This window comes from Pelodiscus sinensis, chromosome 16 (assembly GCF_049634645.1).
Source record: "Pelodiscus sinensis isolate JC-2024 chromosome 16, ASM4963464v1, whole genome shotgun sequence".
Lineage (NCBI taxonomy): Eukaryota > Metazoa > Chordata > Testudines > Trionychidae > Pelodiscus > Pelodiscus sinensis.
The window spans coordinates 5,429,448-5,453,554 of NC_134726.1; the positions used below are offsets into that span (position 1 = coordinate 5,429,448).

General features: G+C 46.7%; 1 protein-coding gene across 2 annotated transcripts in view; it reads right to left on the reverse strand.

Annotated features, from left to right (window-relative positions):
• Window positions 1-339: 339 nt before the first annotated feature.
• The window catches only part of WDR90 (WD repeat domain 90), a 106,218-nt gene continuing 82,450 nt past the window's right edge, over window positions 340-24,107 (reverse strand). Inside the window, exons 49-70 of one of the 2 annotated variants that reach the window (XM_075899215.1) lie at window positions 23,954-24,084; window positions 22,746-22,907; window positions 22,298-22,426; window positions 19,628-19,761; window positions 19,470-19,510; window positions 18,830-18,961; window positions 18,230-18,415; window positions 17,050-17,150; window positions 15,895-15,997; window positions 15,227-15,348; window positions 14,645-14,804; window positions 14,027-14,217; window positions 12,800-12,968; window positions 12,362-12,473; window positions 10,045-10,216; window positions 7,819-7,941; window positions 7,383-7,563; window positions 6,748-6,878; window positions 5,483-5,626; window positions 3,895-4,014; window positions 2,999-3,083; window positions 340-1,347 (exon numbers count right to left, since the gene is read on the reverse strand). In XM_075899215.1, coding sequence (XP_075755330.1) covers window positions 1,190-1,347; window positions 2,999-3,083; window positions 3,895-4,014; window positions 5,483-5,626; window positions 6,748-6,878; window positions 7,383-7,563; window positions 7,819-7,941; window positions 10,045-10,216; window positions 12,362-12,473; window positions 12,800-12,968; window positions 14,027-14,217; window positions 14,645-14,804; window positions 15,227-15,348; window positions 15,895-15,997; window positions 17,050-17,150; window positions 18,230-18,415; window positions 18,830-18,961; window positions 19,470-19,510; window positions 19,628-19,761; window positions 22,298-22,426; window positions 22,746-22,907; window positions 23,954-24,084 — 2,987 coding nt within the window. In that variant the 3' untranslated portion in view covers window positions 340-1,189. The remainder of the gene's footprint in view (window positions 1,348-2,998; window positions 3,084-3,894; window positions 4,015-5,482; window positions 5,627-6,747; window positions 6,879-7,382; window positions 7,564-7,818; window positions 7,942-10,044; window positions 10,217-12,361; window positions 12,474-12,799; window positions 12,969-14,026; window positions 14,218-14,644; window positions 14,805-15,226; window positions 15,349-15,894; window positions 15,998-17,049; window positions 17,151-18,229; window positions 18,416-18,829; window positions 18,962-19,469; window positions 19,511-19,627; window positions 19,762-22,297; window positions 22,427-22,745; window positions 22,908-23,953; window positions 24,085-24,107) is intronic. The other variant, XM_075899214.1, reaches the window with a different exon arrangement.

Here is a 24,107-nt window from a genome sequence, read left to right on the forward strand (position 1 = left end):
AGGACATGTCAACTCCTCCCCTGAAACCAAAACAGGTTCCTCATGGAACTGAGGTTTCAGACAGGCCCCATTTTTCTTAGATGTGTTTCAGTGCCAAAGCAGCTGCAAAGAGCAATGAGTGAGGATGACAGAGGCCCTGCTTCATTAGATTTGATTCTGGGAAAGGATCCCCCCCATTTCAGTTCCTAGCTGTAGAGTGAAAGGTTTAGCAGGCACCCTTTTGGGAGGTGGGAGGGGGGAGAGAGAGAGAGAGATTGATTGATTGATTGGTGGTAACAGCTCTGCATTGTGACATGCAGATTCCACTAGAAAAGCTACAGACATGTCAAGAAAATAGAGTGAACCAACAAGCCAGAAAAATCAAACCAACACCTTTATTTAAGAACTATACAGCTTATAAAAACCAATACAAAACTCTTCCCAATAAAAATCAGCACTATGTTACATATAGAATGACAGCCAGTGGGTCCCGATAATTTATAAATAAAAAAGCCATGTATCTGCATCAGGTACAGAGAGCCTAGGAATTAAAACCCTGAAGGAGCATGAGAACAGAAAGAGGCCCAGGTACAGCCATGTCTTGTTAGCATGTGGTTTGTTTTCTTTTGCAAGGGATGGTAAGGAGTGAAAGACGCGGGCTGGACAGTCCTGGAGACGATCCTCTATTTAACCACAGAACACAGCACAGGCAGTGACAGCAAAAACCTCCCTTCCCTGACATCACAGTGTGCCTTAGTCCGGAACTAGTGGCCCACTCCTAATGGGGAGTGAGAGGAAACCAGTCTTCTTGCCCTGTTCAATTCTCAGCCTCTGCTTAGACTGCCCAGAAGGTACCAACTGTGAGGGTCCCCTTTCTGATTTGGATACTCTCCTCACACGTTTCACAATCTGTAAGCTTGCGTGTTAAAGCAGAATTAGACTGATGATTAATTACCAACCAATCCCAATGCTTGGGTAGTTTGAGCGCTGTGCCTTGCGAACTGGCTCAAAATGGCTGGTAGAGGCGCTGTAGGAGGATTACTACCCAGCAGCGACTGAGGATTGCTAGGGTCTGGATCAGATTTATTCAGTTGCTAGCAGTCTGAGACAGAGGAAAACACTTCTCTCGACACTATCTTCCTCGGTTCATGCTGCAGTAAAAGTGTTGTTTAGAAAACCTCAACTCTGGTAGGAGCCAAGTTTGCTCAGTTCATCGGCTCATTATCTCCCACACCAGGATTTCATTGTAGGAAGCTGTGAAGAGGCGTTTGCCAGAAGGCGTGAATCTGCAGAGGTGAACGGAGTCGTCGTGTCCCACAAAGTCCTGTTCTGCTCTTGTCTTGCAGTCAATCAGCCTCAGTACACGCTCTGTGGAACAAGCAGTCACATACCAGGCTTAGAAATGACCCACTCCCTTTGTCACATGGAAAAGCCAGCAGGCCCAGGATGCTACGTGGTCTAGCAGAGTCCCCTTGCAGACCCTTTCCAGTTCTAGAAGCAAAGTACATTCTGTTTTGGGAAGGGCATGACAGCCAAGGAGATCAACTATCTCTATCCACAGACCAGGCGCAGCAGCGGGGCAACCTCTCTCACAACAACCCTTTGCTTCTGCTCAATGTTTCTTGTCTAGGACTGGGAGGGGCCATCTCTAAGGATAATTCAGCCTCCACGTTTATTCATTGGAGACTGGCCTCCTGGAGGGCAATTAGAGCCAACCACAGCTGCAGTTTTCTTTGTCCTGCACACTCCTAAGAGGAGCTGAAATGACACAGCGATCCTCTCCCACCCCCATCCCCACCCCCTCCTTTCACAGGGGTCAAACATCCATCAGGCAACAACACATTAGGTCACTGCTAAGCTGGCTAGGGTTGGAAATGGTGACCTTGATGGGAAAGAGTTAGGGATTCTTTCACAGTTCCATGGACTGATCTTTCCCCCTCCTGCGCCCTGTGCAAGCTTAGGGTTCAAGAACAGGTGGGCTGAGTCACTTTCCCTATGCTGTGGACATACATAAAGACACACAGATGGGTGCTTGTGGGACAGGGGAGGCAGCAGGATTGACAGTCGAAGGCAGTTTCTTTGTGCACAAGGCCCTCTCGTAAAGCAAAAGCTCCAACTTGCATCAGTTTTATTCTGTTTTGCTCTGTTTACTGATAATTACCATTTTGCCCTGCGTTTGTAAGGAAACCTTCCCCCACACACTGAAACTGCTCCTTGATTAGCTCTGAGATGTGGAAGGGTTGCTAACACGAGCAAGCAGGTAATTAGTAGCTGGTAATCAGTCTGAGGGGGTGTGACACTGGCAGTGTCATGCTGTGTGTCAGACTGACAGGCTACAGTGCATATGCTGCAGAACATGCACATAGAGATACTGCGTCATTTAGAGCTTTCCTGGCAAACTTATAGACAAGGGGACAATTTAATGAAGCGTTCTCAAAGAGGAGGAGGACGTAGCTGCATACATTTTATAGCCAGATGGGACCAATATGCTCATCTAGCCCAACCTCCTGCATAACACGGGACAGAAAGCCTCAGCCTGTAATTTCTGCATCTAGTCCATAACCTCTGTTTGAGAGAGAGCATTTCTTTCATGATGGCACCCAGCCTTGATTCTGAGAGATGAAGAATCCTCCTCATCTCTCAAGATGTTCCAGTGGCTAATTACCTGCACTGCAAACAAAATGGTGCCTATTTCTAGTTCGAATTTGTCTAGCATCAGCTTTCATCCGTGGGATCTCATGATGCCTTTTTCTGCCAGATTAAAGAACATCCTGCTCATAGAGACAGAGGCAAATCCCTGTCTCCCGCAGGCTGTTCCTTCACATAAAGAAGGGGTATGCTGGAAGGGGTGTTTGGTCACAAGAAAGACTCAGCTGTTCACGCAGACACGGGGAATGGGAGACACCTCCCGAATCATAGGGGACCTGGTGTTCCTGGTTCAGCCAGTTAGCAGTATGCCAGGAAGGAGGGGGTCCATGCATGGCAATGTTCGACCTCCGCTTGTCCTTGGGACTCTTACCATTGAAGCCTACAGCCAAGAAGCGTGCTGCTGGAGACAGGCTCAGCGATGTGGCAAAGTGCGGCAAGAGGATCTTCTCAACTACCTGCATGAATGCAAGAGACACACTGACACCAGCAACGTGCAGCAGAACAGAGCCATTAACTGACAGTCTGTGAGAAACTGGCTGGGATCATATCTGGTAGGATCATATTATATGATCTTACACATACGATCCTACCACAGTAGGGACTTCTCCCGCACTGACAGCTGCACAGCACCCCCTCAGCTCAGGAAGTGGCCCAGCTATTTGTTTCCAGAGCAGACTTCAGACTTTCAAGCTAGTCCCAACAGAAACCGGTCCAATAAAAATTATTACCTCAAAGAATATTCATGTTCATGAAAGCAAACAACAGAGCACCAGGTGCTTTGCAAGCTTCATGGATGCAGCTCAGTCTTGGGCCTAGCAGCCCCTTCTATTCCTTGGTGAGCCAGGTTGGATTTAAAGAGGTTTCTGGCAGTGAAAAGCTGGTAACGTTAACTGTCTGTTAGACAGAGTCTGCCACCCCCCTTACCCTGTTTCATTCTATTTCAGCTGTTCGACTGTTACCACCCATCAATTATTCTGTATGCCAGGTGTGTCAGAGACACTCCAGCTTCATAGCTACTTTTCATTGCAGCATTCCCAGGCTACATCTGTTTGGCTTTCAGGTTTCTAAAGCCCAGCGGCAGAGGAGAGCCACATTGTCCTACTATTTCTGCTTGTGTAATTCGCCAGGAGCTAAGGCTGGACTCAGTGCCCAGAGTGAACACCAGTTTTCCAATATCAGCGCAGGGGAACTGGTAGCAACTTGTAATGCCTCTCATGAACTTGCCCCACTGAGGATGGCAAGTTGGAGAGAGAAGACACTGCGTACCTGTTTCTGGCGTAGGCTGTAAAAGAGGATCTCCTTCTGCATCCCAAAGCCAACATACACCACAGTACCATTGTCCCAAGGACAGAAAGCTGCCAGAGTAGGAGGGCAGCTGCTAGGGGCCTAGGAAGGGAACAAAAAGGAAGACAATTAGCACTAACTTCTCCCCACTTATTTCTGCAAGGCATGCTGGGAAAAAGGAGAGCATTTAGGTGGGTCAGGACTTCCTCTCTGAATCTATCAGCAGAAGAAGCTTGTGACCTACTGCACTATGGCACTCATCTTGTGGAGGAACTTGCCCCTGTTCTTATGCGGCACTCCAATTCGGATGTGCTCACTGTTAACAAATGAAGAACAAATGTATATCGACCTGGACATGTAACATGAGTTTTTGTTACATACAGAGCTAGGATCATATCTGGTAGGATCATATTATATGATCTTACACATACGATCCTACCACAGTAGGGTCTAACATGCTAAATATTGCCCCATATCGTTTATAGAACTAGGTTCAAATACTGGAGTAGGTCATGAATATGAATAAGGATGTTAATTTCACAGTGAGTGAAAATAATTTCCAAGAGATCCAATCCACCAATTGGACACCAACGCAATTGAAACAATAAAACTTATTCCAATTCATGGCAACGAAAACTCAATTGGATAGCTCATTGCATGCACAGTGCATGCAACACTTGAGTATCAAAAACACTTCAAATGGTATCCCTGGACTTATTGCTGAATCTGTCAAAGCAGTATCCAGGACTGGCTGAGCTTTGAAAATCTGATGAGCTGCTGCTTCTCCTACCACTTCCATGCTGCCACTTCCTGTACAGCAAGGATCCTCCTCCACTTTCTCCAAAACCTTCTTATATCCATCTCCTCACTGTATCATGTCTCAAATGTCCCAAGTCTTGTATCTAATTTGGGGCAGAAGTTCTGGTCAGGGACCCTGGCTAAATGTTCTTTGAAGTGCCAGACACATAGGATGCTCTGTGTATAAGACAGAATTGGAATGGACATACCTGGGCTATATTAACCCATGCAACATAGGCTACTAGATCAGAACATTCATGATATTTCTGAGCAACCAAGATAGCAGAAATCCTGTGATTAGCCCTTTTTTGCATACTGACCTTGCTGACTCCTGGTTCATATAGTCAGAAAAACCCTGGCCCTGTATTTTATATTACACTATTATTATTATATAGTATACCAATTATTTGCAAATGTAATTTTTGAAATGAAATACTACAAAATGAATACCCTTTCAGCAGTTACGTAGTGTTGCATTCATATTGCAAATCTACCTTGCTGTGGTGTCCAACTATAAGTGGCTACTGCTATGGCGAACTAGCCATATTCAACCAGCCAAATAGCCTCATGTGGCTAGTGGCTAGCATGTTGGACACTGTGATCTTAAAGGAAGATTCAAAATCAAGGATGGTTCTGTTTATACACATGCACCTCTTGGCTAACTGTTCGTAAGCAGAAATAGATAATAGTGCAAGTGCGATGGAGGGATCAGCTCTACTTGTGGCTGTAGCTATTAAATTATTATTATAAAGTCAATCAGGTTTAATCTTACCTCAGGGCTTGCAGGAGCTGGGAAGCTTAGCCAGTCGATGAGCTCACATTTATCCCTCAGCCAGGCAGAGACCCAGACACTGACTCGTCGATCTGAACTTGCAGCCAACCAGAGTTCTCCACCTTCAACGCCAAAGTCATGGTACTATAGAACATAACAGCACAGTTATGACTGGACTGACAAAGCAATAACACTGCAGAGTTTTCAAGCTGAGAACTACTAGACTGTGACAGGGCAAAACTTTATCTGCACTAAATCTTAGAGAGCAGAGGATTAATGGCAGAGGGTTAATGTAGTAGGGTACGTCTAGACTGCATGCCTTTTTCGACAGAGGCTTTGTCGACAGATACTGTCGACAAAGTGTCTGTTGAAAAAGAGCATCTAGACTACAACCAGTACTGTCGACAAAGCAAGCCGCTTTTTAAAAAGAGAGTCTAGACGTTCTCTTTTGAACAAGCAGTTTGCATGCAATAGCGCCTTTTTTCAACAGAGTACTATCGAAAAAAGGCTTTATTCCTCGAAGAATGAGGTTTACCGCCATTGACAAAACTGCTGCGTTCTGTCGACTTACTGTCGACAGAATGCGGTGGTAGTCTAGACGCAGGTATAGTTTTGTCGACAAAACCCTGTAGTCTAGACACACCCCTAGATTTTCCCATCTGAAGAACTGTGCTTAAGTCTATTTTATCACAAGTGAAACAGGCTTGGTGCCTCAGACTGGTGCTCAGTGGGTGTCCATACAATCAAAAGGACAGCAATTTGCGGCATAGTTTTCTCTATGCTCAGGGTTGCTTCAGACTGTTCACTGGCAGAGAATATGTAGCATCTAACCACACTGTGCTGGCTCTAGCCAGCGCTATCATGGTCTCCTTTATAAAAGCACCAAATTCCCTCTCCCATTCCACTGGCACAGTTTCTGGTGGATACTTTTTCTCTGGAGCTTCAAGTGCTACTTCTGGTAGCAAGGGAACAGCCATAGGTGAATAGACGTTCAGCTCCCGTGGGTGCACCATACTACTATTGCATCCTCTCATACTTGACTTTACTCTATCCAAGATACTCACAAACAATCGAACAAAAAACCAAACAAACAAACAAGATTCTGTGGAGCTGGCATGTGCCGGGGGAGGAAAATATGTATAGAGACAGTAAATAGAGCAGCTCAGTAATTAATCTGTCCTCACATCTGCCACTTTGGAAGGCTATGGAGCACGGGCATTGTGCCCGAGCATAAGAGTGCCATGGCAGCTGGGCTCAAGCCTCACCTGTTTCTTTGTGCACTGGATGACAGTGATGGGGCATCCTTTGTGGTCAATGAGGACCCGAATGGTCATTCCAGTGCGAGGGCTGCTGACAGCCATCAGCCCATCCTTGCTTCCAGACAAGATGATTTCTCCTGCAGAAGAGGAAGAGGAGAGAGCTAATCAACTTCCTGCAGATGGAGAAAAGGCCAAAGGGGAAGCCTGCAGGAATGCCTGACTCAAGGCTGGGGCTGGAAGGATCTGGCTCTGGGGGTGAAAGAGAAGAAGTGAAATGAGAAGACTCAGGCACATTTACTTCAGTTTAAGACATCGCTTCGGAGAAACGGCTTGCATGGGTTTTGAGCAGAAAAAAGTTCATTTTGTGCCAAGTCCCCGAGCTGTACCAAAGCTCTTGCCTGGAGCATACCCAGGATGACAGGGTGCTAGACATGTATCTGGTGTCCACTGCCACACCTTCACTGACTTCAATTCTTCAGCTCAGAATCTGGCCTGGGGCCTTGGCAGAGTCACCAATATCTGGAGTGGCTGGAGGTTAGACAGGTCTCCTTCAAGCACAGAGAAACCGAGCTGCATAGACAAACTATGCTCCTTGAAGTAACACCATGGTATTGGGTATAGAAAATAGCATGTGATCTCACCATCCACGGAGTAGGAAATTGCAGTCAAAGCAGCAGAGTGAGGATGCATTTTCAGTTCCATCTCTGTCCTTGAAATGCTGAAGACACGGATGGTGCCATCGCTGTACCCTGCCACAACATGCTGACCCTCAGCCTCACCATGGGAGAGGAGGACAGGGCTCCAGGCCAGACACTGGCAGCTCTGCAAAGGAACAAGATTAGAGACATGGGAAGAAGTAGCAGGATGTTCCAGGGTGGTGTGTGTGATTACTCCTCCACTCCCACACAATGAAGACATGTGAATACTGCTAATCTACATACATGTCATACTAAAACCTTCAGTTACAAATATGTCTCCCAACTCTAGTTCATTCAGAGAGCACAAAGAGATCCCACCGCAGCAGACAGTGGCTGCTATGAAGACAACACAGGATTTCAACATACTCTAAATGATTACCTGATTCAGCACTTGAAACTGAACCACCAGCTCCATGCTGGCCAGAGACCAAACCCGCACACTGCCGTCCTCCCCACACGTGGCACAGTGAGACTCACCAGGGCTGAAGGTCACTTCATTCACCTGCAGCAACAAAGGGACTGGCACTCCACAAATGCCAAAGCAAGTTGCACATCTGCCCCAACCTCATTCACAGTCTCCCTTGCCCCAACCCAAGTCTTCTCTCGTAGGAGACCGCTGTAGCCAGACAGGGAACCCCCTTGTAACATCCATTTTTGCTTGCCTGGAGCATACAGGGCACACAGAGCAGAAGGCCCAGGCTGCTGTGACCGTGAATGGCTGTAAACAGAGATACACCAATTGCTGACCAAGAGGCTGCCAAGGAGTGCCCTTGACTCAAACCCATATTGATACGAACACACATCCATCCACGGGGGGAGGAATCTCTCGCCCAGTAAAAAAATGTCTAGTGCTCACAATTTAGTTCTCTCTCTTGCAAGTGTAAATTAACTTGAAACTTGCTTGTAAGAACTGGCGCCACAAAACGGACCAGTACAATTCGGCATCTTAGATAAGAAAGAGAATACGGGCCCCCAGGGGTATAAAGATAGGTCCAGCAGCGCATTTTCTCTGAGTGTCAATCTACCATCTATCTGCTGGTCGGGTTTGGTGTTTGATCTCCCGAGGTTCCAAGGGGACGCCCACCTCGTATTCGTCTTTCCTAGGAATTGAGAGACCGGCCCTGGCCTGACACGCTGGAGTCGAGAGGCACAGAAAGGGGTAAAAATTGTACCTGGATGTGGTCCTTTGTTTAAGTATATATATACACATAGACTTAGAGCTCTTTAAAGATTAAGCTGTCACTTGGTACCATTATTTCTATTTTCTATCTTTATTTTCTTTGTAACCATTTTTAAAATCTGTATTTGTTAGCATTTAAGAAATAGAGCAATAGCCATTGTAACCATATGCTTTTATAAGTCTTTTAATAAACCTGTAACTGTTTAAGCTTTAACCTGACTCCTTCAGTTGCTGTAACAGAACCAAGCACAATTTAAAAGAACTTCAGCCGGTCATAAAGGGACAGACATAGGGAGAGCTTGGGCGTTTGGATCTGTGTCACTCCCAGGTGACAAGATCCGTTGGGGCACCTTTCCAGCCTTTCCCAGGCTGCCCGCTGCGAAGGAACTTTGTGTTCTAGCAGTTAAAATCTAAGGTGTAATAAGCTCTTCCTATATAACGGGGCGTCTGTTGGCCTGCTGGCCACCCTCTGCGACGGGACCCCGGTCCTAGCAGTAAAGAAACGGACGTTAAACCTTTTCTCGGAAGCATACACACACACACTGCCCTGACCGTCGGCTGACAACCGCGCACAAGAATTTCAGAGAGGAAGGAAGGTTTTTAAAGAAAGCTGGGGGACAGTGGTAATTAAAATTAGTTGGAGCTAAAATGGAAACTTAGAACCATAACTGCAAAGTTCTGTCTGCTTGCTCCAGAATGAAGTTCTCCGAAGGGAAGTCTCCAGATCCCATTACCCCATAATCACCCTCTCTTTCTATCAGGGAAAACTTTATTTGGTGGCACACATGTAGCATCAAGACTGACACCCTTCCAACTCATTTTCTAGAGCTCTGGACAAAAGACTGTTTTACCCGTTAGAGAAGTCTAACTCATATGTAACAGTGCACTTCCGAAGTGCCTTTCATCCAAGCTTCCAAGGTCCTTCATAAATGAGTCTCAAAGGTTCGGTGAGATGCCTCAGAATTGCCCCTCTTTTACTACAGGACACAGAGCAGTTAACTGACTAGACCAAGGTCCTACCAAAACAGGAAAGAGAACTCATATTTCCTGGCTTTCGAGTCCTTTGCTTAGGCCACAAGATTATCTTACTCTCTTGGCATAGACAGTATTACCTAGCTCTTCTATCCATAGATCTCATGGTGCAGTATAAAAGAGTATCATCATCCCCATTTTACAGATGAGGAAACTGAGGAAGAGGCAGTCCAGTGCTCTATTCACTAGGCAACATTGCCTAGATATCCGTGACAGCACTCACACCAGAGCCCATGGATTAGTCAAGGCTCCAGGGTGCAATTTCTCTTAGTTGGGACTAGCCAGCCCTTCTGCAGTGTGAGCATCCTCCAAGTGCATTGCACCTCAGGCTGAGATGGCACTTGGAGCATGTGCTCCCCTACAGCACAAGTGCCCCCTTCCAAGCCCTCTCACCTTGTTCTTGTGTCCACTGATTAGTCGGATGCTGCTGCTCTCTGCCCAGTTTATGTACCAGAGTGTTCCTGCAGTGGTGCCCACGATTCCCATATCTGGAGAGTCATCAAAGGTTGCACTGACTATCGTCCCATCCAGGGTTATCTCGTGTTCCAAAAGGACGGAGCTAGACCTGGGGGAAAGTGGAGTCCAGAGTGAATAATACAAAACAACTAGCTACCCCCTTTAGCTGGTAGAGAACAATCATTATCCCACCTTCATGGGACCGCCTTAAGGATAGCATGGCTACCCTTAAATACATACATGGCACCTGGAGTATGTTTACACTTGCACCCTAGTTCGAGCTAGGATGTAAATGCAGGCATTCGAAATAGTCAATGAAGCGGGGATTTAAATATCCCGTGCTTCATTAGCATGATCTCACCGGCACGTTACTCCGAATGCCAGCTGTTTCGAAAGTAAAAGTACACGTCAGGACACGTTAGTTCGAACCAAACCCCTTGGTTCAGACTATTGTTACTCCTCATTACAAGTGTAGACATACCCCTCGATACTAGAGTTAGGGGCTCATTAGAACTGCAGCTAGTGACTACCTTTAAGCATACAGCATAACCATCTCTCAGGGAGAAACAGGAAAGAAGCTGTAAGAGGATTACTTTGACCCAAAGTATTTCACATGTAAAAAAATAACTTAGAAAGAGAGAAGAGTTGACATGTTCAGAGATATTTAACAAATGCTTGTACTGCAAAAAGGCTAGCTGACTGAATGGTCTAGTTTAACAAGATTACTATGGCCGACTTGGTTTTCCAACAAGCCAAAAGTACACGCAAGAGTGCTGAACTGTAGAGCAGACACGTTAGCTCAGTATTGTCTTGTTCAACTAACATGTTAGTGAAAGAGTAAAATGAGCGGTTTTATATAAGGCTGGGACAAATCACTACATGGCAGAAAACTGACTGAATAGCAGGCTTCCTGCTGGAGTCATTCTGCAGGAGTTACAAGTCTTGACAGGCAAATTGAAGAAAGGAATTCAGTGACGATTTCCTTCTTGGAATTTCAGTTAGAAAGGGGCATCAAAGCTTGGCCCCGCTGAGGAACATAGTAGTTAATAGGGCATTCAGAGGCTACACCTAACTTGAACATAAAGCATACCATGACTGAGTTTGCCTTTAGGATGCTTAGGTGCAATCATGACACATGCCCTATAAAAACTTAAGTAAGACAAAGACAGAAGTACAACCCAGGGAGATCAGAAGGCTGCTCAGATCAGGATGGTATATTGCATGCTAAGAGCTCTAGTCTCCATACGCTGAACTTCTGTAATAAAGAGGATGGTGACCTCACATCATTCTGGGATAGACTTCGCTGAGAAGAGAGGGAATCACAGCTGTTAAAGGGTCAGCAAGGGATGCAGTATTCCAAGACAGTATAAGCAAATTCAGGACTCTTTCCTGCTAAGTGAGGTTTTACAGATCACCAAGACAGAAATCAGGAAAAGTATCTTCAAACATTTTTAGTACAAGTTGAACCCCTCTAAACTGGGACTCTCTGGTCTGGCGACCAGACCACGGATGTTCCAAGACCAGAGAAATCTTGGTGGAGGGCTGGTGGCTAGAAGTCCTGCAGGCTGGCAGGGTAGCAAGATGCCAGTGGGGCTGCCCAGCAGTGCTGGGAGCTTGGCAGCTGAGCTGACGGCAGGAAGGGGAGCCAGTCCGTAGGCCGGTGGTCAGGCTAAGGCCGGGGAGACTGGTACCTGGGGCCAGATAGGATCTCCCCTGGTCCAGCAAAATCCCTTATCCAGGACCAGGTAGATCCCAACTTGTATCAAGAATGTCTATTCCAAGTGACATGATCAGTAAGGAGATGGAATATTCTTTAAGCCTTTCAAGGATTAACTACCTATCTGGATGTGCTAAAATACGCCAATAAAGAAAATGCTAATTGTGTCTGGTTAAAAAATGTGATACCTGGGCTTGTCAGAGACATACTCAAAGAGAACTGTAGATGTTCTAGATCCCAACCTCTTCAGACGAGGATAAGAAAGAAACAGCCAAACATTTTCACCTTGAATTCCAAGAAAAATCCAGACCTAATGAACCAGAAGTCACAGGATTTTAGAGGAGGAGCTGAGAACTGATGGACAAGAGGAAGCAATTGTATAGGTCAGTCTAAAGCCTACTTCTGCTCGTGAAAAAATACCACCTACTGTGTTCAGGACGTACACAAGGAAGGAGAAAGTATGTGCAGGGAGTGACTGAGTAGCTATGTATCTCAGCACAAACGTGAGCTGCACACTGCATACACAGGCCACCTCACCTGGCATCAGACCCTTTCAGCCTCAGCTCCTGCACAGCTGCCACTGACCACAGTCGGATTCGCTTGGTATTGCTGCCGCTGACCAGCCTGTTGCCACAACACAGCAGCACACCTAGGACACCAGAAAGGAAATGCTTGTTGATCACTGTAAAGGGACTGATGGACTCTACCAACTAAGTTCCCTGGTAAATGTTTGGAGGAGGAGGAGTGGCACCACCAGCAGATGTTTGAACTCAAGGCCTCTGAGCAACTGTACAGGAAGGGTGGGGACAGTACCAACTGTGGCTCAAATGTACTGTCAGTGACTAGCATCTGTCAGTGACTCAGTGTTTGAGCACTGAAAAACAGCTGGAATCATGGTTCAACATTCTTTTTTCCTCTCAAATCTGTTGAATTTAAGACGCAATCCCCTCAGAAGCCAGCAGCATCTGTACTTACCAATCTCACCCTCATCAGCCTCCCAAGTCATGAAACAGCGATTGGTCTGTGTGTCCCACACACAGATCTGGCCTGTGTTGGTCCCACTATACAGGAGGTAGTTGGCACTGTAGCAGAGAGATGTCAGTTCCACCAGCCCAACCATATCAGGGATGGGGGCTCTATGAACCTGTCACACAACCGAAAGCAACAGGGTCAGAGAGATCATGATAGTTTATTTTTAAAAACCACCCCCAAATTAAGTTAGTTCAGCCAATACTTCAGCAATAACTGAAAACTAGTCTCCACCAGTAGGAGTTGCATCACTAAACCAATCGCTCCCACCACTGGCACAGCTAGTAATGGCAGAGCCTTTCATATACATTGTGTGGGCTTTAAAAGAAGAGAAGGCAAAGTCTGACAAATAGAAAAAAAAAGTCTAGCTGTTCAATCTGCAAACATAGAAGATAATAAAGTGATAAGTAACAGTCAACATGGATGTGTCAAGAACAAACCATGTCAGACCAACCTAATAGCGTTCTTTGATAGGGTAATAATCCTTGTGGATGGGAGAGGGTGATAGGTGTGGTAGATCTTGGGTTTAGTAAGGCTTTTGATACTGTCTCACATGACTATCTCATGAATAAAATAGGGAAATGCAAACCTAGATGGACCTACTACAAGGAGGGTGCAAAACTGGTTGGAAAACCATTCACAGAGAGTAGCTATCAGTGGTTCAGCCACAACTGGAGTCCTGCAGGGAATAGTTTTGGGTGCAGTTCTGTTCAGTGTCTTCATCAATTATTTAGGTAATGGCATAGAGCAGGGGTGGAGAACCTCAGGCCCGAGGGCTGCATACAGCTCCCAGCTTGCCTGGATCCAGCCCCCGAGGCTCAGGGCTTCCCCGAGTCCGCACTGGTGCTCCAGTCACCCCGCTGCCCCACCAAGGAGCTGGAGCACACGAAATTTAGTAGCCTGGGCTCCCCTATGCTCTGGGGTGCGAGGGCAATGTGGGGAGTCTCTCCTCAGTCGGGGGCCATGTCAGTGAGGGTTTGTCTTTTCTTTTCTTCTCACTTGTATGCGACCCCCAACTGATTTTTCTGTGAGTCAGCAGCCCCCAACACAAAACAGGTTCCCCACGCCTGGCCTACAAAGTGTGCAGACGACAGCAAGCTGGGAAGGGTTGCAAATGCTTTTGAAGGATGGAATTATTATTACGAAGCCTTACAATGCTGTGATTCTGGGTACCTTGAGACTGATATCAGCTCCCTCCTGCTCCATTAGCCAGAAAGTCATTGCTCCCCTCCCTACACAGGCAAGTTCACCAGCAGAAAGAGGGTTAAAGGCCACCTCGTGGACCGGTTCTGAGAAGCGGGTGGATGACATTAGGTCATATGTATGGGTGTTCCACAGGGCGAGGGTCCGGTCACTGTAATCCCCTACATATGACATGGGTGACTGTAAGAACTTCAGAATGTCACTTTAATTTCATATAAATTGTACATTTTCATAGTAAATTAATCAGAATTCCCCCAGTTTAACAGACACAACTTAAACTTGAACTCTCTTTGCTTAAACGTGTACTACCAACTTCCCTTATGTCAAATCCTAACACAACTTAGTGATCTTACACAGAACAGACTCCAAAAAATGATGCTATCTCATCATGTGTACGTTCTGGAGATATCCAGCAACCCAAGTGACAATGTAACAGCAACTTGACCACCTAACTATATGCACCAAGTGATGTCATTGCACCTGACAACTCTGTGGACACCACACCCTCAAGAGACCTTTATACCAGCTGATAGTCCTGGAGACACCCTCTACAAGGGAACCTCATAGCTACAGGTTCAGATGACTCACCTAGTGTAACAAGGAGCCTATCATCACGAGAGTATGCCATAGCCTGCACTTGGGTCTCATGATGGAAAATAACTTTTTGGCAAGTGCCATCCTGTACATTCCAGATGCGGATCTGACAGCGCGAGCCTCCATTCCCTTGGCCAGAGGCAGAGGCGAGAACCTGGTAAAACAATAATACATCACCACTGGGAACTCAATACCAAATTACATAGGTGTGCTAGGAGAGCCAACAAGCCCTGAGTAGCCATTAAACCAGAAGTGAACTTATACAGATGGTAAGAGGAAACTCTGTAGATTCATAAGGATGAGGGTGCCTGATGAAAAAACACACCATAGGAGAACACTGAAAGCTTCTTGGCCTCATGCATATAGCATGCCAGCTATCTGCAAACAGGGCATGAGGGTTAGAACACGCATGCTTTAACTCTAAAACCCAGAGTCTCAATGCAGTGGGCTTTACAAGCACCTCAGGTAGAAGAGGAAACAGATACACACAGGAACTCATTCAGCAAAGTCCATCCAGTCAAAGGCAAATTGTACATATATTCACACCGGAGCTTCTCCAGAAGGAGACATTTGTACCTGGGCATCGTGGCTGACTGCTAAAGTGGAAATCTCCTCAGGGTGGCCAAGCCAATGCTGCTGCGATCCTGAGTGCAGGTCTTCCACCACAATCACGCAGCCACAGGTATAGGCAAAAAAACCTAGCGGGTGCAGTGTGAAGAGGAGGGATATGAGGTCAGGAAAGGTCTACACAGAGGCCTTGTGTACAGATCCATACATTGCTGTGTCTAACCTACATGGCATAATTAAATAAGTGAAACTAACTCTTCTGTCTAGAAAGCCTTAAGAGTGAATGGACTGTCCATTACAGGTCATAGGGTATTCTTCCAAACAGGGAGTGGGCAGAGGTAGAAATCTCTGTTCGGCTCACAGCACCTCAGACACAGAAAAGAGAGGGCCTATAAAAACAACCAGCTCTCTTCCCTGATATCCAATGAGCTGAACAAGTCTGGAAAATACTTTGCTAACAGGATGCTCCAACATACCTGCATCAGCCAGCGCTTGCTGATACAACATAAAAAGGGTCCCTTATGGTACAAAATAAACTCAGTGCTGCAAAGTGAAGCTCTCACGGCAACAAGACGATTTAACTTGTCTGACTATGCAATGTTTGCACATTTGACATGCCATTACAGAGGTGTTGGGACACATACTCCCACTTCTCTGAAGCCTGAGTCCTAGAGTACCTGTGTCTGGATTCCAGACCATATTCCCCCTTCCATTCCCATTGTAGCCAATGACTGCTTTTAGTTTCAGGCCCTCGTTACCAGCTGGAGGATACAAGATACTCTGCAAAGAAAAGAGATGCTGGTTCAAGACCACTTTGGACAGGATACTCCATTTCAGTTCAATTCTCAATACTTCTACAGAACTACCACACACCCACATACACAGTGTCTAACAGACAAACTCATGCGCACCCACTTTCATAGTTATATGTACATGAAAACCCACAGCAGCTAAACCAGACGTATATGCTCTTCCAGATACACATGTAAACTAGCATCTTGCAATAGATTAGCAGCGCTGCCCCAAAACACTCCACTCCGGGGAAGGTACTAGTTGTGCTGACTCACTGACAGAGATGCTTATTTACCCCACTTGGAAATAAGGGAGAAGGGAGTAGCTGTATGATGGATAGGGGATCTAGGGCAGTGAGGGACAACCTAGGTCAACAAGTGGGCCGCATGAATGGTCCCTTCTTCATTTCAGAGGGCCGTAAGATCGGTCTCCTAGGAGGGGGCAGTTTTGCTAACTGCACTTGTGTACTTAAAATTTGCAGGATCTGTCAACAGAACCACAGCAGCACTTGGACTGGATCCAGAAGGAGAGCACATCTCTCACAATGTTGTGTGCGATCAGCAGGCACCTCACTTCATGTGTCCTTGCTTTATGTGCGAGTTAGTATTTTCCTATCGATATTACAAAAGTATGTGGATTAAAACCAGCAGACTCTGGCAACTCTGCATGGGCAACAATAAACAAAATGGCTTGTGACAGGTTGCCCACCACTGATCCAGAGAGTTAGCAAGCAGTACTAAGGGAAGAAGTCTAGGAGCTGGAAAGCAGAGGAGGATTGAGCTGAAATGTATGTTCACCTCAAACCACTTATGGAAAGATCATAATCAACTCATCCGTGATCATAATAGGAAGTGAGACTAGTATTAAGAGTTTTCTAAAACATGGGAGTCACAAAAGCCTTTCCATTGTTTAAGGTACAGAAAGGAAGCTACATTAGGAAAACCAAACCAAACCAAACCAAACCAAACCAAACCAAACCAAACCAAACCAAACCAAACCAAACCAACTTTTCCTGCTCTTTGCACTGAGGCAATTCTTACCTTGGGGAGCGCAGATGCTTTGAAGCGAGGATTAAAGTGCCTGTAGGAATCGGGGCGGATATGTTGCTGGGGTTCAGGTCCTTTGGTCTCTTTTCTAGATTCTAACACAGAACATAAAATAAGTCTAACTTTGTTCACGGAAATGAGGTGGCGCATCTCAAGCAACGAGATCAGTTAATGTTTTGGTTTAACAACATTCTGGATGCTGAGCTGGTGTGTACACACAGACACACACAGAGGCTGGATTTGCCATTGCCCTGCACAGTCATTTGTACTGGTACAAAGAGAAGGCGTAAAATGACCCAGTCAGAATATAACATTCACACCCACTCTTACCAGGTGCAAACGGCTGCACCAGGAGCAGGGCCACAGAGATACACAAACATATTTTCCCACTCAGTCTCCTGCCTGGTTGGAACATGCCAGCATACCAGGGACAAAGACAGGCTATAGCTTACTAACCCATTTCTGTCATTTTGTCAAGGTGACAGATACCCACAAACTTAAAGTACTACCACACTGCACTATGGGCATCAGTACTAGAGGAGAACAGGCACAGCAAATAGAAAACCATGACTTTATAGTGAGACAAGCACTGGCTTACTTTTAAATGGAAACTCTGACAAATTTTGCCTGAGGCTTTGTGCACTGGCAGCTTCATGCCTCTGGCAATTAGCCATAAGCTGGAGCAACTCTGAAGTTGTGTTTCTATTAATAGGCACGTTGAAAGCTTTAATGGAAAGCACAACTTCAAAGCAGAGACAGGTTACATGGCGGAAAGGACTTTTGCGTGCTTAGAAGCAGTAGCAGAGATGGGGACAGACTGGGGAGGGAGACAGAGAAACAACAAATGGTCACAGAGACCAAAACAAATTTCCCTCCCATTATTCCTGTGGCAAACTACATCCAAAAGGAAAATATCATGCAGGAATTCTAGGAGCATACACTGCATTTGGTCTTCTGGTTTAAATCACATCCCTCCCAGAAATCCAGTGCAGGCCATCAGTATTACTACAGATATTGTACAGAATGCAACATACACATTCCACTTGTGTCTAATTTTCACGGGTTGTCCCTCATTTACTTTACTGCTAGTAGCACACTGCCTTGCAGGCGAAAGCTCTATGTACTCCCCCAAGGAGTGAAGCTCTTCAAAGGCCCAGAACACCCCTTGATTTACCATGTCCTGAGTGACTGGGAGACCTCGAACACTCCTGACTCACTTTGGGCCTCCCAACAAGAGGCTCCTCATTCTTGACTGGCTCCTCCATGACAAGGGCTGAGTGGTTTTTGTTGCCATCAGCAGGCTCTCTGCTACCACATTTCAGATCTGCTTCCTCCCCTTCATCTGAGTCAGAGAATATATCTGTAGAGGAACATTGGTGGAAATGAGGGGAGAGTTATTCTGTGCCTCCCAGGGTTTCTTTTATAAGTGGCTGTCCCTTCAATTACAGAGAGGTTACAAAGCAAAGCAGGATTTTCCTGTTGTCCATGGGGAAAATCTGGGCATTCACCCAAGAGCCAGAGATCAGACGTATTCACAGCACTCTTGGAAATATCTGGTCACCAGTTCAATGGATGGAACTTGGGGCAAGGGAAAAAGCGGCACCAAGAATTACCAGACAGTACAAGGCTGGGAAAGGATGGTGCTGTGCTGCTCATCTCAACCTCCAGGAAGAGGTAGGTGTTGGTGGAAGGAAAGGAGCCAGGGCAGCTGTTTAATTATAATGAGGAGTTTTCCCTAACAAAGCCTTTCTTTACAAGACATTCCTCTTCTCACCATCACATCCTGCTTGGTGGATAGAGCTGATGTCCAGACATGGTGGTGAGGCCAGAGATGGAAGAGGAGCTGACTGGCGGGGTCTCTCATTGGCACTGGATGTAAAATCCTTTAGCTTCTCAGAACTGGTTTCTGGAACAGAAAAGGGGATTGGGTAATTCCTCTGAAGACAGGCCGAGGCAACAGCACTACCAATATGCTCAGCTCTCCAGCTTCCTCATTCCCAGATGAAGTCATTTACAGATGCCTTTTCCTTTACCCTCTGAAGGAGAGAAAAGGGAGACAGGGAGAGGTGAGCAGGAAGACAGTGGATAGAGAAAAGCAAGAGGGATTAAGGGAACAGAGAAGAGGAGGAAGAAGAGTAAGAGACAGAAGAGATGCAGAAGAAATTTATCAGCTAACCTAAAGCTGACCCATTTTGCCCTGGCCTTCTCTAGAAGTTGTGTCTGTGACAAGAGGAAACACTAATCAACTGGTGATTTCAAACAGCAGATTAAGCTCCAGTACTAATGGGGAATTAATTCTTAATGTTCAGGTGTCCTTGACTAAGGAGCTAAAATCTCATTTATAACCAGTTCCTGAAAACAGCTGTAGAAAAAATGTGTTTGAATGTGTAACAAGATGAAAGAGGCCAACTCACCAGCTCTGGGAGGCACAAGAGATTCAACATAGGGATGAACGCTGGAAAGGTAAGGAGACAAGCATTACAACGACGGGGGTGAGAATAGGACAGAGAGGGGAACGATGGAAAGCATTCCCATGGCTATGAGAGGTGATGAAGCACTGTAGCGCTCTTACTCAGCCTTGGGTGATTCTGGTCTGGACACAGCAAGGAAGTCCCAGAGGAAGATGGCATCTCCAATGCTGATGACATGCTGCTGGTTAGGGGTGAAGGCCACCTGTCGCACTGGCTCTGAGTGGCCTATATATGCCTGGGAGAAAGAAAGAACACAAGGATATCTCTTGTACTTCCAATACTCAATTGCTACCCCTTTGCAGGCTCTCTGGACCATTCACTGTTCCCCTTGGCACAGATAAGGGCCTTCTCAGAAAAGGCTCTTTAGTATTGGTCTATAGTTATGGTACCTTATCGGAAACATAATACAGGGTTCTGTTATGCACCTCATGAGGGTGCGTGTGTCAGGCCTGCACAGACGAGTCCTGGGGTCATTCTTTAATGAGGTCACATTGATATGGAGGAATGATCAAAGGAACTGAAAAAGGGAAGAACCTGAGGGTATGTCTACACTACAAAGTTAATTCGAACTAACGGACGTTAGTTCGAATTAACTTTGATAGGCGCTACACAAGCGCTCCGCTAGTTCGAACTTAATTCGAACTAGCGGAGCGCTTAGTTCGAACTAGGCAAACCTCATTCTACGAGGACTAAGCCTAGTTCGAACTTACTAGTTCGAATTAAGGGGTGTGTAGCCCCTTAATTCGAACTAGTGGGAGGCTAGCCCTCCCCAGCTTTCCCTGGTGGCCACTCTGGCCAACACCAGGGAAACTCGTATGCCTCCCTCCCGGCCCCGGATCCCTTAAAGGGGCACGGGCTGGCTACGGTGCCTGTGCCAGGTGCAAGCCTGCCAGCACCCAGCTAGCAGACCCTGCACCTGGCACAGCTCGAGCCAGCCACCCGATGCCCCCCAGCCCTCCCCCTCTTCCCGGGACCAGGCTGGTGGGCTCCCGGGAGCTTGCCCGGGACCGCAAGAGGCGGGCACCCGCCTGGTCTAGTGCGGACATCGTGGACCTCATCCACGACCTCCGCACTAGGCACAGGAAAGCGGCCGTCTAGGGCAGGAGAGCTGCCAGCCTGGCCACCCAGGAGCAGGTGTGCATGAAAATCAAGGGGGTCCACTGAGACCCCCGACCCTGAGCCCTGAGCTTACAATGGCCGTACTGGGTCAGACCAAAGGTCCATCTAGCCCAGTAGCCTGTCTGCCGACAGCGGCCAACCCTAGGGACCCTGGAGGGGATGGACCGAAGACAGTGACCAAGCCATTTGTCTCGTGCCATCCCTCTCCAGCCTTCCACAAACTTTGGGCGGGGACACCACTCCTACCCCCTGGCTAATACCACTCCATGGACCCAACCTCCATGACTTTATCTCACTTCTCTTTAAACTCTGTTCTAGTTCTAGTCTTCACAGCCTCCTGCAGCAAAGAGTTCCACAGGTTGACTCTTTGCTTTGTGAAGAACAACTTTCTGTTACTAGTTTGAAGCTTGCTACCCATTCCTTTCCTTTGGTGTCCTTTAGTCCTTCTATTATGGGAACTAATGAAGAACTTTTCTTGATGCACTCTCTCTACCCCACTCCTGCTTTTATAGACCTCTATCCTATCCCCCCTCAAGTCTCCTCTTTTCTAAACTGAAGAGTCCCAGTCTCTTTAGCCTCCCTTCATATGGGACCTGTTCCAAACCTCTGATCATTTTAGTTGCCCTCCCCTCTCCCACCCTCTCTCTTCCCCTCTCCCACCTCCTTTTCCCAGTCTCCCCGAGTTTTGTTCAATAAAGAGAGATTCTATTTTTGACCACACGTTTTCTTTATTTTGTACATCAGGAAGGGGGGCTAGGGAAGGGTAAGTGGAAGGAGGTGAGGGAGGAATGGGGTACGAGCCCCCGATGGGGAGGACTGGGCTGGCTCTGCGGGCTTCTGGGGGTGGAAGCTCTCCTGCAGACCCCCAATTGCCCTCTCTCCCCAGATGGCAGCCTGCGGCAAGTGTAGCCGGGCTGATGGCCGAGTGCTGTGATGTGCCCAGTGTGGGCACTCAGGGCACTCCAAGCCAGGACTGCTTTGCAAGCGGGGCACCCCTGAGAACTGTCTGTCCGGGGTGGGGGTCGGGTCCCTTTAAGCACAGCCCTCGGCTAGCCTGAGGCAGCAGCTCCACGCTCTAAGTCCTCATCTGATGCCCTGCTGGCACTGCTTCTGGCCATCCTTAACCCCGGTTCAGGGTCCTCTTAATGTGGACATGCTAGTTCAAGTTAGCAAAACGCTAATTCGAACTAGTTTTTTAGTCCGGATCCGTTAGTTCGAATTAGCTTAGTTCGAATTAACTAATTCGAACTAAGTTAGTTCGAATTAGCGCTGTAGTGTAGACATACCCTGAGTCCTCATCCTGGCTCTGCCCAATTCCTGTGTGACTGAATAAGCCACTCCATTGCTCTCTGTTGTTCCATCTGTAAAAGGGGTGATGCTTGCCTATCTATGTCCTTGATAGTGGTGTGCTGAGAGTTACTTAATGCTGCAGAAATACTAAGTATTATTACTAAGTGGAATGAGTTTAGTGTTCTCCATTCGTGTCTCATTATATAAAACTAGGAATCATGGCTCAATACTGACAAATCAAGGTTGAGGGCCACTGACAAACCAATGTGGGGGAGGTTAGCTGCACTATTGCTTTCTGCTCAGAAGGACTACGTGGCATTCATAGTGGAAGGTGATGCTGATTTTTCCCTGGTGTACAGTACCTGAAAGTTGATGTCGAACCTCATCTGAAAGTCCCACACTTTGACAACCCTGTCACCGGCAGTCAGTAGGTACCTGGCATCCTCGCTCAGTGCCAATGAAGAACAGGACAACTTGTGCACACGAGAAACCTTTGAAGACAAGACATTGTCACTGCTAGCTAAACTGGCTGTTTCCATCAGCAGACCTAGTCACTGCCTGAACAGACAGAAACATAAGGATGGGTTGTCTACGATGTCCAACTGGAAACAGGGGAAACGGGGGTTTATTCAAAGGAATACTTTTGTCCTCTTCCGATAAAATAAAGTTTCAAACAATAGGGAGAGGGGACAGAGATGCCCAGCTGTTCTAGACACGGAAGATATTGAACCCAGCCCTGGTTACTGCCAGGCCTACCCGGCAGAAGGGTTACACATACAACACAGATCATCTGCTTCCCAAGTTCCTTACCTCTCGGACTAAGCGCCCAGTTTTGGCATCAAGCACAAGGACCTTGTTGGAGGAAGTAGATACCAAGAGTTGGCCAACAGGCATAGGAGCAAAGCAGAGTCTCAGAGCAGAGTCCAAGCTGGTGCTATCCAAGTCCAAGATGCTAACATCTAGCCTCAGCAGCTGTGAAGCAAGAAGCTATTGAATACCAGTTTCTGGAGTGAACAGTTCCAAGGGAAGTGAGCCAAATGGCAAGGAATTCTAAGTAATTTCTGCATAATCTGAGGATATTTTTAGACCATTTCCCCAAAAGCTTTATTGTCTGAGGCAGCTAGAGGAGAAGAAAAGTGTATTTCACTCTCTGCTCCCTTTAATCTTCTCAAGCCACCTGATGAAGGGTACATCTACACTGCATAATTATTTCAGAATAAGCTATTCCAGAAGAAATATTCAGAAATAGCTTATTTTGAAATAGTGCATCTATACTGCAGGGAAGCCTCGAAATTAGTCCGAGACAGATTTCCCTAATGTGGATGCACTACCTTGATTTAGAGCCCCAAGAACCAGTAGGGAGTGATTACTCTGAATGGCCCTGGGAAGGAGCTATTTCGAAATAACAGCAATAGAGCATCCACACTGCAGCTATTTCAAAATAGCAATTTCGGAAGAGGCGTTATTTTTCGTGGAATGAGGTTTACAGAAGTCAGAATAAGCTGTGTGTCATTTTGAATTTATTTTGAAATAACGGAATTGCTGTGTAGACACTCGTACTGTCATCTCAGAATAATGGCCGTTATTCCGAAATAATGCCACTGTGTAGATGCACCCTAAGTGGTGGCTCGGGGCAGGCACCGTCAGCATGCATTACTCATTACTTTGACACTTCCTTAAAAAGGACAGATGCTGTAAGATTCCCTGTTGCTTTTCAGCAACTTCACCTCTCGCTCCATAAAGCTGGATGTGAGTGTAGAAGGAAAACAGCCTGCTATCGTGTCTCCATCACACAGCAGCATTGAAAAGGAGGAAACCAAAACCACATTCCAAGTACCATCAAGTGTTTTCCACATGGCAAAGGACAAGTAAAGAGGCCATGTCAAACCCAATTTGGTGGAGTCTATGGGGTTCTCTAACCATCTGGGAGGCAAAGCATTCTACAGTGTGTGACACCAGGAATGCCCTCCCTCCTATTCTATTCTCCCTTTGGATCAAGACAACTTCCTTCAAGTTACCTCATCTAGAGAGTGGGCATCCATAATGGTCACAGTGTACTTAGAGGGGCCCACAAAGGCGAGGAGACGTCCATCCCCACTGAGGGCCAAAGCATTGAGACTATGCTCAGCATCTTGGGATACCACATTGCCTGGATACAAGTAAAAACAGGGT